General features: G+C 38.2%; 1 protein-coding gene across 4 annotated transcripts in view; it reads left to right on the top strand.

Annotated features, from left to right (window-relative positions):
- BOD1L1 (biorientation of chromosomes in cell division 1 like 1) overlaps nucleotides 1-14,558 on the top strand; it is a 38,507-nt gene extending 23,949 nt beyond the window's left edge. For 2 of the 4 annotated variants that reach the window (XM_064449150.1, XM_064449149.1), the window contains 11 exons: nucleotides 795-874; nucleotides 1,587-1,671; nucleotides 2,655-2,728; nucleotides 4,088-4,163; nucleotides 4,244-4,278; nucleotides 6,259-6,304; nucleotides 9,358-9,392; nucleotides 9,507-9,591; nucleotides 10,040-10,193; nucleotides 11,839-11,982; nucleotides 13,153-14,558. In XM_064449150.1, the coding sequence (XP_064305220.1) occupies nucleotides 795-874; nucleotides 1,587-1,671; nucleotides 2,655-2,728; nucleotides 4,088-4,163; nucleotides 4,244-4,278; nucleotides 6,259-6,304; nucleotides 9,358-9,392; nucleotides 9,507-9,591; nucleotides 10,040-10,193; nucleotides 11,839-11,982; nucleotides 13,153-13,261 (923 nt within the window). In that variant the 3' untranslated portion in view covers nucleotides 13,262-14,558. Of the gene's footprint in view, nucleotides 1-794; nucleotides 875-1,586; nucleotides 1,672-2,654; nucleotides 2,729-4,087; nucleotides 4,164-4,243; nucleotides 4,279-6,258; nucleotides 6,305-9,357; nucleotides 9,393-9,506; nucleotides 9,592-9,992; nucleotides 10,194-11,838; nucleotides 11,983-13,152 lie in introns of those variants that run through there. The other 2 variants (XR_010372594.1, XM_064449151.1) reach the window with 2 other exon arrangements.
- The last annotated feature ends 2,842 nt before the right edge of the window (nucleotides 14,559-17,400 follow it).

The following is a 17,400-nucleotide window of genomic DNA, read 5'->3' as shown; positions in this document are numbered from 1 at the left end:
GAAGGAATCTAAAGCTGAGGAAATCTGATCATCAGAGGAAAATCTATCCCTTCAGTAGACTTTATGAGGCTGGGTGCTTCCTTCTGTTAGATTGGAAAGAACTGGGTTTTAGTGTAACCTTTTCTCTGTCTAAAAGCAAACAGTGAGAAGGAAGTCAGTCCATTGAATGGCATAAACATTTCTAAGTTAAAGTTAGATAAAATTAACTTAGAAATAAGTTAGACAGTAGTCAGTCTTGTCACTGTGTCTTCAAAAACAGCTGATGTTATGTGAGACACTATAAGGAATATAGCAGGCTCTTCCCTCAACTGCTTCTGTCATTTCAGTATCAGAACAATTTTTTAAAATTAGGGTAATTAGTAATGTCATTTTTATAACAGTTTTTATTCTGCATCTAAGAATTCTGATTTGAAGTGAGTAATTAGAAGACATGCTATATTCCTTTTAGTGTCTCACATAACATGAGCTGTTTTCTCTGTCGCTGGGTGAGGTTGATGTTTTATTTCTTGATGTGGTAACTGTCAAATTTCAATTCTGACCTTATCTTTAAAAGCAAACAAACAAACCAAAACCCACCCATAACATACAAGAAACATGGAATTATTTTTTGTAATTGTTTTGTCTTCCCTTTTTGAAGAGGAGATAGTGTAACTTTCGGTTCATGTTTTTGTGAATAAGATGCTGCTTTGCAGAATCTTCTGAATCACAGTAATGATGAGCTTATAGAAAAGTGGTATCAAAATCTGACAAACGCATAAGTTTTTTAACACTTCAACTGTTGTTTGTTGTGGCAGGCAACCAGCTGATTGCTCAGGATGTGAGAAAAGATGATGAACAAAGTCAGTGTTCCAGAACAAAACCTGATAACATCAAGGTATTTTCAAGAACATTTGGGTTTTTTTAATGTTCTGCGGTTGTAATGTAAATCAGATGGAAGTCCTAAGTTTTTATTTCTGTAGCAGTTTATTTTGGGGGGTATTTCCATTATTAACTGTAAACTACTTTTGCATTGTCTTGAATACAAAATAACCGACTATAGAAAGATACTCACTTTTCAAGGGGAGACAATTCAAACGGAAAGAAAAGGAGGAAAAAAAAAAAAAAGGAAAGGCAGGGGTCTGTGTCGATGTGCACAGCACCTGAAGCCCTGTGTGGTGTGGTGGACCAGTTTGCACAATACTTAGGTTAGGAGCTTGGGATCACATGGAGCATTGCTGGATCTCAGCTGTCCAGTCAGTTCAGCATCTTCATGGTCATACTGCTGAGATCTGCAAGACAGTATCGGACTTTACTCAAGTTCTGGGTTTGCACTGATCCCTTCTAAGTCAGAACAGGAATTCAGGACAAAATAGATGTCTCTTAGGAGTACGTGCAGAATATTTGGGACTCTCTCACCCATTGATTTTGGCAAAGCTTCTCAGCATCAAAGTTTTTAAGAGACATTACAAAATCTTGATGAATAAAATAACTACTCATGTATTAGGATGTGGGTGTTTGATTTGGTTGGGGTTTTAGTGTAAGAAACTGACAGTGATTTTTAATTTGTAGTAAAATGCTCTTTTCTTTGTTGTTTCAAAATAATGCAGGAAGTTATTTCAGGTGACACAGCAGAAGAGTCCAAAGAAATCGATGTAAAGCGTACACCTCCTAAAAGTACTATGGAAGAAAAAGGTAATTAAACTGCCCATCATGGGCAATTTTCTGAACCCATACTGTATGCAAATGTCTTTTCATTTGAATGATTCTGAGAGAAAGTAGGAACTCAATCCCAGCAATTACTTGCATGTATTCTCTAGTTGCTGTCTGTTCTATTACTGCTATCAAATAATGCATTAATCCTAGTTCCTTTCACAGTGAGAGCAGATTTTGTGTTTCTGCTGTGATATCACCCATCCACTTTGCTTCAGTATGTACCTTCAGTAGGAAAGCTAATTGCAAATAAACAGGTAGATAGGGAAATAGCACAATCAGGGTATGTGGCAAGAAGAACTTCTCCTAGCTGACCACAAGTAAGAGGTCTCCTTCCATGAAAAAAACCCATCACGTATTCACGATCAAAATTAGTCCTGTTTGTTTCTGTAGAGAAACCAATCAGGAAATAGTGTGCAAGTTGTGCTGTTGTAATTGACTTAATTGCACTAAACTAAATAATAAAAGATGGTGTGTCCACTGTGGCTTTGATGTAACTTCAGTCTGTCTTTGTGTGAATAGTGTATCTTCCCTAATGTTATCTATTACTAGTTTTGCCTCCACAGTGAGCATGTTGACAAGTCTGAAACTGTTCTGCAATGAGCTTGTATCCTCAGCTTCCTGTTTCATGGAATGTGGGAGAAAATGAGGAAATTGAGTAGTGGCTTTTATTTATCTTACCACTTTACAGTGAGACACACTCTTGAGCTTTTGTTTTTATCTTAAATTAGAAGACCTGTCTAACTCATCTAGTGTTATGGAAGCATTCTGGCAGACCAATACATTGTTGCTACAAGGCAAATTGTGTTAATTTCTGATGAGTGTTTTTAGGGAATTTTGGGCTACAGAATGAAAAAATGCATTTAGTGCAGAGGTTGTGGCTGGTACCTCTTTCTTTGTCTATTAAAACAAAGGTGTACAGTTTCTCTCTTCTTTTTTTTTTTTTTTTGTTTATATGTGTGAAGATGAATTTACCATTGAACAGGAAATGTCTGAAAAGGAGAAGCACGGTCTAGAATCAAATGAAAATTCTCCAGAGGTGAGTGGCTTTATTCATGTTAACTAACTGAGGTAATGGAGGTTCACACTGCAAATAAGTACTGTCAACAAAGTACAAAGCAATTAAAACTTTGACTTTACCAACACTAAAATAGCTATGAAAATTTATGTTTGGTACCATAAAGTACCAAAGACTTATGTAGTTCTGTGTCACAAAGTATAAACTGACAGACCATAACATATTATGGTGTTATGGCTGATTATTGAAGTAGAAGTCACTTCATTCCTACATTTAATAGTACTTACAAATCGTACAATTGTATAGAAAGCAATTCTGTAGAGTTGTACTGTATAGAACTCATTTTCTGAATACCTTGTAATTGAGATGTGGACAGTTTAGTCACTAGCAAATATGACTTGGCTTTACAAAAATATTATCATTCAACAATTTTAAAACTCATTATGTTATCTCTTAGGCATATTCTTGTAATATTCTACAGTGGCTGTTGTAAACAAATGTCTGAACCATAGAGATTAAAATTGTTGCTGGCCCCCAGAAATAGACACATTCCTCATAAAGACATTGGGTTTTGTCATTTGCTTTTTTGCCTCTAATTTGGAAGTGGAAGAAAACATAAAGAACTTAATTTTGTTCACCTAAGGCTTGAGTCACTAAGATCCACTGTGGGCAGAGACATTGCTGGACTTTAGGATACACTGAATGAGGCACTTAACCTTTCCTGGTAGATAGGAGAAAGTGTATTATTGGGGATTTTGTGATCTGAGATTGGAGGTCTTTGTGATCTGAACATCTGACCATATTCATTACTTAATGAATACTTAGTTGTCTTTCAAAGCTTAAACTTCAGAGTAAGGAGCCTTTTTTACTAAAAGCCCAGTTTAGTAGAGAACATCACCAATCTGTATATTGGGCTAACTAGGGTATTGGCTACTTAATAGCACTTGCTCAACTGTTACAAGGTGTAGCCTGTGCTATATGGCACTTGGAGAAGGGGCTCACAAGATACGAAGTTTGGAGTTCTCTTAAGACTGAAAAGATGTGGTGGGATATATAGGGTAAGGCAGCAGTATTTGTGATAGAGTTGTTGAAGAGGAGGGCCAGAAGGCACTGTGTTCTCAGGTACGCTTTGTGCCCAAGGCCAGCCACAGAGAATCTTGTATAATGGGAGTTGCCTTGTTTCTTTTGAGCTATATCAATGGATTTTTTAACGGGCAGCATCTCTTCCTATGGAACCTGCCTCATGTATGTTTTTAAACTGACGAGCACTACATCTGCCACTGTCGCATTATGAAGTAGCAGCAATCTTCGTATTTTATTGCTCAAATACTAAATGTCAATTACAGTAACTAAAATACTTTGGTCCTTTACTATTAATAGGGAAATCAGCCTGTGATAGTGAAACGGAAAAGGGGAAGGCCTCGTAAATACCCTCTTGAAGCTGTACAGCCTGGTGGTAAGTAGTTCATAATACCTGTGTGGGAAAACAAGGAAAATAGTGATATTCAAGTTCTGAATTCATATTTCTTCCCTCAGGTGGGGAGTCAAAAGCTGATATGAGCACTGGGAATGTAAGTGCCTTTATTTTGTTTGGGTGCATTTAAACACAGTAATTCAAGAGCCATTTATCTGTTTAACAGTTAACGGTATTTCAGAAACATCTTATGGAAAACTCAGTAATTGAGTTCAGTCTAAGCAAGCAAAAACTATTAATAGTATCTCCTAATATAACTGAACTTTGTAAGCAAAACATACTATTGAGTTGGAACACAGAAAATAACCTAACAGGATGAAACTTAGTACAACATACTTAATATAAATTTAGTGTTACACTGGCTAGCAATATACTTGTATGCAGGGTGGAATTCTGATTGTGTGCACACGTGCCTTTTAATTTGTGCTGAAAGTAATTTTGACCTGAAGATAAGAGTTGGCTTTGTTTCAAACGCTTGACTTTTTTTTTCTCTACTGAACCTGTTATAATAATAGCTCATAGTAACTCTTAATATCTGTAAAATAAAGTATTGTGTAATGCAGTTGTATTATCTATATTATAATGTGTTCAGTTCATCCAAAAGATAGAGGCATGCTGGTTAGTAACTTAAGAGCTCATGAGACATACCTCCATCTTTTAAAGCTGATAAATATCTTAATTTCTTAACCCCCATGCAGTACAGTCGCTGCTAAGAAAGTATTCTGTTGGGAGTGTTTCCCCAATCCAGCTGAATTACAGCACAGGGTAGTAATGGATCAGGAGTATTTGTGGAGTAAGACTAGTTGGATTTATTCAAGTAGAAAGCTTCTCTCTTGGGAATTCCTGAATGTCAGAATCAACATTATTGCACAGAAAAGAGGTGATTTTAAAAACAGAAATTGTATTGAAACTCATATTTTCTTCCTGTGTGCCTGGTGAGGCGCCAGCTGGTGTGGGTGTCAGAATTCTTGGGAATTTACCTAGGCTATAGATAGCAGGAGTTCTCATTCCTGCTTGTTCTGGCCCCACAACATTCCAGGTAGCCCTTTGAGTCCTGTCCCTTCTACCAGTCTGGTGGAGTTCTGTTTCAGAATTCCTAATCTTTCCTAAGAGACTTTTTCCCCACCCCCCACCCCCACCCCCCCAAGATTAATTTAATGAAATGTAATTTGAACTGGTGTGGGTTTTGGTGTTTGGGTTTTTATGGGGGTTTTGGGGTTGTGGTTTTTTAGGTTGGTTAGTTGGGTTGGGGTTTTTTGTTTGATTGGTTTCTGCTTTTTTTTTCCATATAAGAATTAAAGCTCACTTTAAAATCCTATTTTATTTACCCTGGCACCCTCAGTACTGGAGCAGAATTGTCTTGTTCTAGTTCGACTATTTAAAAGATCTTGTGCCTCTTAGTGATGACTGATTGGTGTGTCAGTCCGTTACAGGCTGGCTCCAGGAGGAGGGATATCTGCCCTCCATCTGAGATAGTGGTTCTGTAAGGTGAGATAGTACCTTTGCCTGGCAGTTCCCCGTGGCTGCTTTGAGAACCTGTTGCTACTTCACAGGAAGTGTACACATCCTAGTGAAGTCCTTCAGTGATGAAAGCAACTGATTTTTTTGGACAGTCATCATAGGAGATGATGTAATTATACATAGCTCTTTCTGCATTCTGAGTAAATACAAATTTCTGGTGATCTATAATTCTGCAAATCTGTATGTGTGATTACATAAAGTGACTGCACTAAACTTTTTTTTGTATTGCTGATAATTAAGTTTTCAGAAATGTATTTGACTGAAGCTGATTTTAACTTTGTCTTTTATTGCAATGACTTTACAGTGTCATTTAGGTTACTGAAACTGTTACGATAATTTTTGTTTATGGGCTGATACGACTCGTTTCAAATTTTTATCATAAATGGAAAAAATGCATGCTACTACTAAGAAACCCAGTACAAACTTTCTCTATGCTCTTGGAATGTTCATGATTTCTAGAGATATTCTACTATGAATGGGAACAAGTTTCTGTGTTTATGTAATACAATCCTGGATTTTTCTGATTTTCTTTAAATTCCACTTTTTTTAATTTCAGCTGCAGTTTCCTATCTTTGCGAGTGGAGGAAAAACACCTCAAGCAGGTAGGCAAATGGTATCTGCTTTAACAAGTAATACAAAAGGAGGAAGAAATAGAAGAGGGTTTTCAAGAAAATCATGTGGGTCCTTCCTAAAAATAATACTGACTGACAGCAATTTTCAACATGTTGATATTAAGTGCTGCATAATGCATTGCGGAGTATACCAAATAATTTGTTTGTGTGGGTAGGCACACGGCAGAGCTTTAGAGGCAGGTAGGTGTCCCATCAAACTGGCGCTTAGAACTGTTTTCCATTTCTGCTTATATTCTTTGATAGAGCAACTATCAATCAACCTTGTTACATTAACTGTTTTAAAATTTCAAATTTTGTTCAGTTAATTGGATTCTGTGGATATGTGTCTAAAGAGCTTAGTGGTAGCTTGAGGGGATATTTCTTTTCCCTTTCACAGCTGCTGTAAGATCTTTAGAAGATGATCGCTTAACTTTACTCAGAAATGTACTTTGAGTGCTACAAACTAAAGTGAGATACTTTTCTATTTCTCTCCTGTATTCAAACATCTGTGATTTGTAAGAGGTCAAACTTGGAATTTTAGATGGCGTAGTTATTTTTTCATGTGTGTGGAGTCGGAACCCCACTGATTGTTCAAATGTGTGTTTCTAATTATGGCCATTCATAAAAGAGACTTTAAAATCCATTCAGGGAGCAGACGAACCGGAAAGGCAGGTGAAAAAATGGTTTGTAAACAATTACAAACATTCATGCAACAAATCTGAGAGAACAAGTCTTAAAATCTTTTGGAGTTTCCAGAAGTTTAGGTTTCTACAGAGATATTAATCTGGCTGCAGTGCACATATGGACTATTTCCTATTATCTCTGCATTTGTTAAAATGTCAGCTTTAATCCATATGCTTCAGAACTGTTTCTGGAGGGTTTGCTGGTTGTGTGGTACTTGGTTTCTATCAACTGCAAATAGAACAGACAAGAATGCGAGAAAAGTGTAAAAGTGCATTCTGGTTTGCTTTTTATTCAAAAGGATGGACACCTGACTGTGTACTTAAAGCTTAATTTAGTGTGTTAAGTAACATTTGTTTTCCAGGTAAAAGGCTGTTGATGTCAAAGCAATACTAAGAGTGTATGAAGTGGATGAAATATCCTGTTAAACTTTTCATCATATGTTAGCATTCTTGTGAGAAAAGGGGTTGAAAACCCCTGGCAGTGAAAAGAAATTAAGGTGGAATCCCTCTGTGCAGCTTACTTGTTCTGGTGTTTTCTGGGTGTTCTGCACAAGGGTTTGTGATAGGGACAGACTCGCATATGGAGTGGGAAGCAGAGAGTTTATTTGCAGCCAGTACAACTCATGCAGTTCAGAGACATCTGGTTTCTAAAGGCAGCATCCTGCCGTAACACTGACACTGAACCTGAAAATAAAATTACTTTGCACTAATCAGTGGTTGCTGCTGTGAAGTTACTAAGATATTTTTTTTAAATACTATAGCTTACTATTTTTGTACTTATCTTGAGGCAAAAGTACTACATTTTCACATACTAAAGAGAGGGTTGTGTCTGTTAAGAAAGGCATGTCTTCTACTTACATGGAGTATTCTTCAATCAAAAACCATTTTGCTACAAATTTACCAAAATGTACCAGAATTTTGATGTATCTCTTTTGCACACAACAGAACTAGGAAATATTGGTTATACGTTAGACTTACTTTGTGTAAAATACTTAATACAGTGGACAGCCCTGATTGGCGTATGTACATTTGCAAAATGTATTGCATCTCTTTATTGAATAGTTACACATCCTTGCACTTTTTCATTTACTTTTGAGTAAAAGTTTTCTCCCGTAACCTTAACAAAGGAACTGCATTGTGTGTGTGAATTTTAGAATATGTTTCTGCTCTTTGAGATCTACTTTTGATCTGTTGCATTGGCATTCTTCTGTTTGTTCTGTCAGGCTAATTGGTGATGGGTTTAGAGTGTGTGTCGTCTTTTGTGTAGCTTTCAGAAAACAAAACAAAAACAGGCAGCAGTTTTATGTCAGGAGAAGAACGTATAAAAGCTTGCATTTGTTTAGGTTTCTTCTGTTGGTTCATCCCCAGTTGGCAGCTAAACACCACACAGCCACTCGCTTACTCCCCCCACCCCTGTGGGGTGGGGGAGAGAATCAGAAAAACAAAAGCAAGAAAATTAACTCTATCCCAGCTAAAGCCATGACAGCTTCTCTCCTTCTATTGCTAAGGATTTTTATCCTTGCAGTGTTGCAGATAATTCCATTTGACAATGCTTTGTAAAATAATCTCTTCCTTATCTCAGAGTTAGTCAAGGTAGAAGTGGTAAGCATCTACCATGGAGAGAGGCCAGGTTGAGACATGAGTTGTAGGGTTATAAATGTATTTTAACATGCATGGGCCAGTCTGTAAGAAGTACTGAATTGGATGTAAGAAGTACTTCAGTGGAGAAAGTCACGTAGTTTGCACACCAGGTGTTAGGTTTAAAATATTGTGTTTGAGCTACAGCTATCTTGGTGCTTCACCACGGGTATGGTTAAGCACTAGAAGAGATTGCCTGGAGGGACCATGCTCTCGGAGACTTTCAAAATTGGGATTGAACAAGATCTTGAGCAGTATGATCAGATCAATTAATTTAGCCATACTTGGAAGAGGAGGTTGGACTAGATGATCTCCAGAGGCCCCAGAGCTTGGAAAAGCTACATTTTTCTGTGATTCTGTAATGTTGAAAGGGGCAAGAAATGTTTGCTTTTCTATTAAAACAAAGCAGCATATGCAACAAAGCAAGAAATAACGTCAGTCATATATAGGCTTACTACTTAAGGGTTGGACTTGATGATCCTAGAGGTTTTTTCCAACCTTAATTCTATGATTCTGTGATTCTACTTTAAAAAAAAAAAAAAATCATTGTCCAGTCTCTGTATATAACAAAACACAGCAAAACCATATTCTAAATCAGACTTCAGATGTTTTCTGAGCTTCTGTGATGTTTATGAAAAGTTGATGGAGTTTGAAAGAACTCCTTTTTAAACTGATTGGTGAAAGAGTTGAACTTCAGCATTAAGTTTTGTTCTTTCTTTTTAGGTACAGACATATCTAATAAGAACGAAACAACAAATGTAAGTGCAACCATTTTCATTCGTAAGTTTATAAGCAGTATGTAATGCAAAATGTCTGTCTTCTATTTAAATTAAATTGTTCTTGCCTTACTTGCTTCCATTTTATTTTTTCAGGAAGATGAAGCTGAGAAAGCAGACATGATTGTGCGTAAAAGGGGAAGAAAGCCCAGGCGTTCTCTGGTTCAGTCAGAGGAAACTGGTAAAAACATGAAACTGTACTGCTCCTAACACAATAAGGAGATATTAGTGAGCCTTTCTGTTTACTAATAGCAACAAGATAAGCTTTATTCAAGTTTCCTTTCTTGAGGAAAAAATCATTGAGTTACAGCTAGTGTAAATATTATGTAAATATGTGTAAATTGCTGTAATCCCATGTCAAAATTGCTACATCCCAGATGCTTCTACAAAACCTCATGAATTTTCTATGAATTCTGGCTATGAGCTGCGTAAGTAAACTATGGTGAATGTGTTAGCAAGATCAAGTCAAACAAGTGTGAATTTAAAATGTTGAAGCATAAAGGAAATGGAAAATTACTTACTTAAAATGGGATCTGTGAATAGAATACCTTTTCTAAACTAAGTGTCCGTATCCTTTTGGAGGGCTTTTGGAAAATTATAGCACATGTGTAAAAATTTTACATGGACAGAAACACTGGAGCCAGAAAGAAAACGTCGGAAATTAACATCATCTGAAGATGAACTAAAAGAGCAGGAGGAAGGTGAGGAAGAAGACTGTGAGGAAGACGATGAAGCACATTCCGGGGCCACAACTAGATCAGCCACAAGATTAGAGGCTCAAAGGTAACTGTGCTTTTAATTTTTTGCATTTTTTTTTTAATTGATGAGAGCTCCCCGAATAATTTTGGTTCTAATTCTAGTACTGCTCTTCTAGGGATGATGAGACAAAAGGGGAGGTGGGGAAACTGTTAGGGTCTCAAAAGACATTCTTGAATATGTCAGAAGGTAAGACTTGATACTGTTGGCAGTCTTCATCCTAATGATGTCTCAGAAGTTGAGTCAAAGGGCACTTAGTTCTGATGGGTAAAAAGGGACCTCTGACTTAACTGTGCAATTCACCATTTGATATTTGGAGTTGGAACAAGGTGCAGATATAATTATCCGTGTCTGTTTCTTTTTTCCAAATATTGTCCAAGTTAAATACATAAATCTGCAGTACTGGAGGATTTAATTTCTAGTATGGTGATCTGCAAGCTCAGAAAGCAGTCAGCTAGTTGTGGAAGCAGGGGCTCTATTTTCAGGAAGCCATTCTTCATCTCCCTTAGCATAGGTCTGCCTTTTTGTATGCAAACTGAATTATAGCAGAGCTCATCCTCTCAACTTCATTGTGGAAGCAAAGACAGTTATCAGCTTTGGGAAGTTTTCATTCACGTTGCTGCTTTCCAGAACAGAACGGAGTCCAGGATTAGTTTTTCTGTTCATGGTGAGGTTTCTGTAAATTCACCGGATTTACTTCATTCCTAAGGATATTGTATTTTATGTTAGCCCTTGGGGCTTATTTGAAGCACTGTTCACAGCATGCTCTTGAATTCATAATTTCAGAGCTCAAATCAGAAAGCACTTATGTAGTCTTCATTTAAATAAAACCTGTGAAGGTTTACTAGTATCACTTAGTAAACAACAGGTTTGTTTTGGTAAAGGCAAATGGACTTCCTTTAGTCTCACATAATTGTTAACTCTAAAATTGTAATAAGATTAGTGCTTTCGATCTGATTGCTTGCGGAAACATCTACTTTTTTACTTACAGATTAGATTGTTTTGTGTGTCAGATTTCCAATGCTATCTTTCTAGCTCTGACTGTAATAGAGCATCTCTATCTCAAGGTGCTGCAAACAGTCTGCTTTTTATAAGTAGCATTTGGAATAATTCTGTGGAAGGGGCAGCTTTGTCATCTTCAGCATTGCAGGATTATCACTTTTTCTGACTTAAGTAACCTGTTTTCCAAACTCTGAAGTTGATCACCAGTAACGAGTTTCTCATGGTTCTGAACTGGTGGATACTGAAGCCAATATGAGTTCTTTCTTTACCCTGGATAAGCAAATTCTCTTTTCTTCTGCAGCCTGTTCACCTTTGCTGCTTTTGTTTTTTCTGTGGGTACTATAAGCTATTTTTTTAAATGTGGACGTTTTATGTAGCAGAATTATTGCAGACTTGGAACTAGGATTTTTATTTAGTTAAATACTAAATTATCAGTAAACTAGGCTTTTGATTCTGTATTTGATATGAAAATACACAGCTCAACATTGCAGTTTGTGTCTTGAAGCATGCAAATGTTGGGGTTTTTTTTTTCTCTGTTTCTCTTGGCACCTTTGACTGACTTGTTGCAAATACTGTGCAGTCTTAATTTTTTGCACTTGGAATGCAAGAAGAAAGTGACTTGGTGAAAGTATTTTGTTATATATACATTCATCATTCTTTTGTATTACAGAAAGCAGCCCAGCAAGCCAACCACACGTGCAACTTCTAAAGGCAGCAGTCCAAGTTCAGTTTCTCCTAGAAAACGACAGAACCTAGCAGCAAAAAAAAGATCTCCAAGTGATACAAAAATTAATAAATCTCCGCCATTGACACAGTAAGTATTAAAGTTGAATCCACTTCTATTATTTGTTTTGGAAGACACTACGTTGATCCTTTCCTTTATATATAATATACTGCTTCAAAACCTGAGCAGCAGCCTAGCTTTGCTCTGTTCTGTTCTCTTGTGATATATAAAAGCTTTTAAAGGATTTTCTTCTGTTTACGTTTTCTCTTTTTCCTACTTTCTTTAACATTTGAAGACTAGATTTTTTTTCTTTCTGTCCTAAGAAAACTCTTGGGAGAATCTGAAAACGCTGTTATACAGTATTTTAATTTGAGCTGTGATTCCTTCCTGAATAGGGGGAGGAGCAGCTGTAGTTCAGGTTAAAGCAACATATGATGACACGATTCTAATGCTTCAAATATCTTTCTAAGATCAGCTGATAAAAGAGGAGAAACTCTGAGAGTCTTTATAACAAGTTTTGAAAATATTTCCCTTTTCCTCCTTCCCTGGTACACTTTAATTTTTGAAGTTGAGATCACAGTGTAAAATCCCAAGGGAGTGATAAATGTGATGCACAGTTGCTATTCATTGTGTAGTTTACCTGTAAAATGGATTATATGCCAAACACGTTTATTTGTCGTCCACTCTGAAATGTGGCAGTGTGGCAGTGTCTGTCACAGTTCACCTCATGTTCATTACTTCACATGGTTATGGATGGCCAAGAGTTTAAGCCACACTTACAACTGGTTGCAGCTAAAATGTGGTGGGTTACATATAGATGCTTAGAGATAAGCATACGTGATGACTGCACTTTTCTCCCTCTTGTGTATACAAGACTTAAGCCACTGTTGCTATTCTTCCATCTTTGTGAGACAGGGTACAAGACAATGCAGTTCATCATATTTTATTATAATCCACAAGTCTTTCCAGAAGAATGAGAAGGGAGGAGGAGAGCTCTAGCCCCAAATCCTACATCTGGAGCACGCTACAACATATGGAATTAGAATGCAGTATTCCACTAAGATGTGATGGGAGTGTGCGAGGTCTCACTGTGGTCTGTGCTGGTATATAATGTTTTAGTAGTAAGGTTTTAAATAATATATCCTGGTAATTCACCCGAGATAGGCAATTAAGTCCCATCCTCTAAATAGGATTGTGCCTGACCACCCTTTTTGTTTTACAGGTCCTACCATTGTTAAAATAATTATTAATGCTTTTCAGGTTAAAGGTGCAGTCTGCCAAACGTAAAAGGGAAGACAGCCCAACAGTGGTACGGAGGAAAGGCCAGCAGAAAACAGAGGAGACACCAGTAAAGAAAGCAAAACGATAATCTTTACCAGCTAGTACTGTTCGGGGAAGAGTCAAAAGTAAAAAAAAAAAAAAAAAAAAAAATCTGTGCTTCTATTTTTTTTTTTTAAAGCAAAGGGATTTGCACGTGCTTGTTTCAGAGCTCTAAGTTAATCAATGCAGTACTTTTAAGTTACATTTTAAACAGCTTTATAAACTATTGTTTATACAGAATATTATGTACATTTCTTTCAGAGGAAAAATAAGTTTACTTTGTATTTGAATGAAAAACAAAGTAGTTATATATTTTATCACTGACTTGGAAAGTTGGGGTTTCCCAATGTGACACGCTAATGCAGATGCTTCCAACCCATGAGGCACCCCTGGGCCTACTAATACACTTTGTATATAAACTTGTAAAAATAGGTTGTATTTTACTCTGTGTATGAATCTAATCAATGATGGACATTTTATTTATTATATGGAAAGCATTGGTCTGTAAACTTTAGTATATACCTTAGGTTTTTTAATTATATATTTTACATTCTATGCAGATGTCAGTAGGAAACTTCCCCTCTGCTGCCCCAGGGCTGTCTAAAACCTGAAGTTCTCTAAAATATGCGCAAGACAGTTGGTAAAGTATTTTTCTCGCATGCGTTAAAGTAGTTTAGCATAGTCAAAGGGACTTGGCTCCTTTCTGTTCCCATTTGTGACAAAGTATAAAATGTAAAATGTAATCTTACTAGATTATATTTTCACTTGTGAATTTACTACCAACCTCAAGAAATAAATAGTATTAGGTTAGATTTATTCATAGTCTGCCAACACTACCCTGAAATGAAACAGTTTTATTTTGCAGCTAAACGCCTGTTCTTTCAGTATTTGTCTTTTTCAACAAAGAGGGACCCATTGAAATCAAATGTTACGTCTCCTAATTATAGAGCTTCAGCGTTTTATGTTACATTTTATACACAGGTATTAAAAATAGAGCCTGGTATTATTGCCAGAATCTTTTTTTAATGTATATTAACTCTGGTAAGAGCAAATGTTCAAGTGAAGTTGTATATAAAGTTAAACTTTTCTTATGATCAAATGTGTCTCTTGTTATGATGTGATGAGTTGCCAAATAATCTGAGATTATTCTAAGTGTTTTGTTGATATTCTGGTTTATAATTAAAGAGGATTTGGGGGGGTGGAATTTTACTTTTTTTTTTTTCTTACTTTCTCTTTCTTTTGTGAGGTTTTTTTGAACTTGTTGTAAGGCAGATGTTTCCGTCAGATACTCTGCTTGGTTTCTTACTGAGATTTTTATATAAAAATTATAAAATGTTTGCCAAAAACCTGAGTTGCCATATTTTATTATTCTTTTATTGTATTGCTATAGAACTTGTTTTTACAAATGCATTTGTTTGGAGCCATATCTCTAAGCTTTACCTGATTACGGTCTTTAAATGTTCACGGGTGCTTATATTTTAGGTATATAAACAGCTGGCAAAGGACCTAACCATTTACCTGGCTTGGCACACTATAAAAGCAGGTGCACATGTTACTTTTTTCCTAAGCAAACTTGAGTCTAAAAAAAGAAAACCTCTTTGCTCTGAAAATTAACGCCTTTTGATTTCTACCTTAACTGCTGCCGTACTAATAGATACCTTGCTAACATACTGATGATATGTACCTGTATATTACTAACAGTAACGTTTATGCACTGATTCATATGCAGTTGTAGGATAAGTTAAATCTTTCCCTTTTTGGTTGTTTAGTTTGTTTGGGTTTTTTTTTTTCCCCTTTTGCCCCCTGCAGTATCCATAGACCAAAATTGTAGATTTCTTCTCAGCCTTTGTTCTGTAAGGCTGAACAAGCTGAACTGTTTGTTTTTCAGTTGGTGCTTTCTAGACTTTTAATCATAGTTGGAATCCTTCTGTACATCTGTTCTGGTTTTGTTTCCTTACATGTGAATTCAGAAGTGAGATTACTCAGGAGTTCCTAAGGAAGCCCCTTACTGCACTGTACGTTACTGTCATTGTCGTGCTTTAACCCTAGCCAGCAACCAAGCCCCACACAGCCACTCACTCACTCCCCCCCCCAGTGTTCTAGTAATTCCTATAACGTGCCAGTTAAATCCTGGGTTAAACAATTTAAAGGTAGAAGTATTGCAATCTCTACCCCTGGTCCCTTTGGGCCAGCTTATAAGGTTTAACATTGTAGTGAACCCCTACCCTTGCTCGTAGCCTGGCTTCCTGCTATAGTAATTCCGATAACATGCAACACAAATCGCAGGTTACAACAATTTAAAGGTATTTCCATCACAGTCTCCACCCCTCGTGCCTTTGGACCAGACCATCGGGTTTAACATTGCAATGAACTCCTCCCCTTCCCCCTGCTTCAGCTTGGACTTAGCCACAGACTGCAGCCCCTTAGGGTCGTACCTGCTCCAAGTGGAGCCTTATCTAGGAGCCATAGTATCCCCAGGGGCATACCCGCTGCGGCATGGACTTACGCACAGCCACAGTCGCTTTGAGGTGCGCCTGTTCTAGCGTGGCCTTCTCCAAGGGCCACAATGCCTTCACAGATAGACCTGCTCCAGCGGGGCCTTACCCACAGCCACAGTCCCTTCAGAAGTGAATCTGCTCCAACATGGCCTTGCCCGTGGCTGCAGTCCCTCCAGGGGCGTACCTGCTCTGTCACGGGCTTATCCATGGCCGCAGGCTCTGAGGTGCTCCAGCATGACCTCATGCGCAGCCACAGATGCCTCAAGGTGTAGCAGCTGCAGCACGGACTTATCCACAGCCACAGATGTTTCGAGGTGTACCTTCTCCAGCATGGACTTACCCTTGTTCCACAGTCCCTTCAGAGGCGTACCTGCTGTGGCACAGATGTAACCACGGCCACAGACACTTTGAGATGTACCTGCTGTGGCATGGCCTTATCCACGGCCGCAGCGGCTTCGGGGTGTCCTGCTCCTGTCCCTTTGACTGGGGTTCGCACTGCAGTTCCAGCCTGCCCAGTGCAGCAGCACAGAAACAGCAGCGAGGCCCGGGCCCCGCCAGCCCAGGTGCGTGGCCGTGGCTGCTATCGAAATGTTCCCAGGCACGGCACAGAAAGGTGGTCAGCAGTGCAGCAGTACAGCAAGCAGCGAAAGCAAAAAGCAGCCTGTAGCGAGCACTAGACTCCCATGTACAGCCCCACGGCAAGCACAGGAGCCTGACGATTAGTAGCTAAAGAGCAATAACAGCTATGAATTTGACCTAGCATGTTCCAGCCGAGCCTGTCATTATCTCGAACCCTTCGAGCCCCATGTTTGGTGCCAAAAAGGACTGTTGTGGTTTAACCCCAGCTGGCAACTAAGCCCAAGACAACCATTTGCTCACTCTCCCCCAGTGGGATGGGGGAGAGAGCTGGAGAGTAAAAGTGAGAAAACTTGTGGTTTGAGACAAAGACAGTTCAATAAGTAAAGCAAAAGCTGCGTGTGGAAGCAAAGCAAAACCAGGAATTCATTCACTGCTCCCCATGGGCAGGGAGGTGTTCAGCCATCCCCAGGAAAGCAGGGCTCCATCACACGTAACGGTTACTTGGGAAGACAAATACCATCACTCCGATGCACTCCCCAGCAGAGCATGCGGAGCTGAAAAAGTCCTTGACTAGTGTAAGCACTACTTAGCAACAACTAAGGTTTCTCCGCATAATCAACACTGGTTTTAGCACAGGACCAAAACACAGCCCCATATTAGCTACTATGAAGAGAATTAACTCCGTCCCAGCCAAAACCAGGACAATCATTTATTCTGTCTCTCTGTTGGTAATACCTCTCCTGCCACAGTACGGTTTATATCAGCCTATTTCAGAGGCATATCTCTTCTGATGGATCATGAGTGACAAAGTTCCTACATGTGCCAGACCCTCTCAATTGTCTATTATCTAATGATCTCAGTAGAGAAATACAACCCTGAAGATCAATGACAGTCTCACAGAGCTCACCTCCTAGAAGGTCTTCTACTGCCTTTCACCTTTCATATGTTTCATAATATTTAGGAAAATCCTCTTGTCTCTGGAATGTGTCTTTGATCATTCATTAAATTATTTCATAATATGAAGGCATTAAAGGAAATATTGTTCAGCAAGAGAGCCACTTTTACTTAAAGGGAGGGAAAAAAGTGCCAGTTCCACAAACTCTTAACTTAT

Source organism: Phalacrocorax carbo, chromosome 4 (genome assembly GCF_963921805.1).
Source record: "Phalacrocorax carbo chromosome 4, bPhaCar2.1, whole genome shotgun sequence".
Lineage (NCBI taxonomy): Eukaryota > Metazoa > Chordata > Aves > Suliformes > Phalacrocoracidae > Phalacrocorax > Phalacrocorax carbo.
The sequence above is the reverse complement of the archived record's forward strand: the minus strand, read 5'-3'. Positions and strand labels throughout refer to the sequence as shown.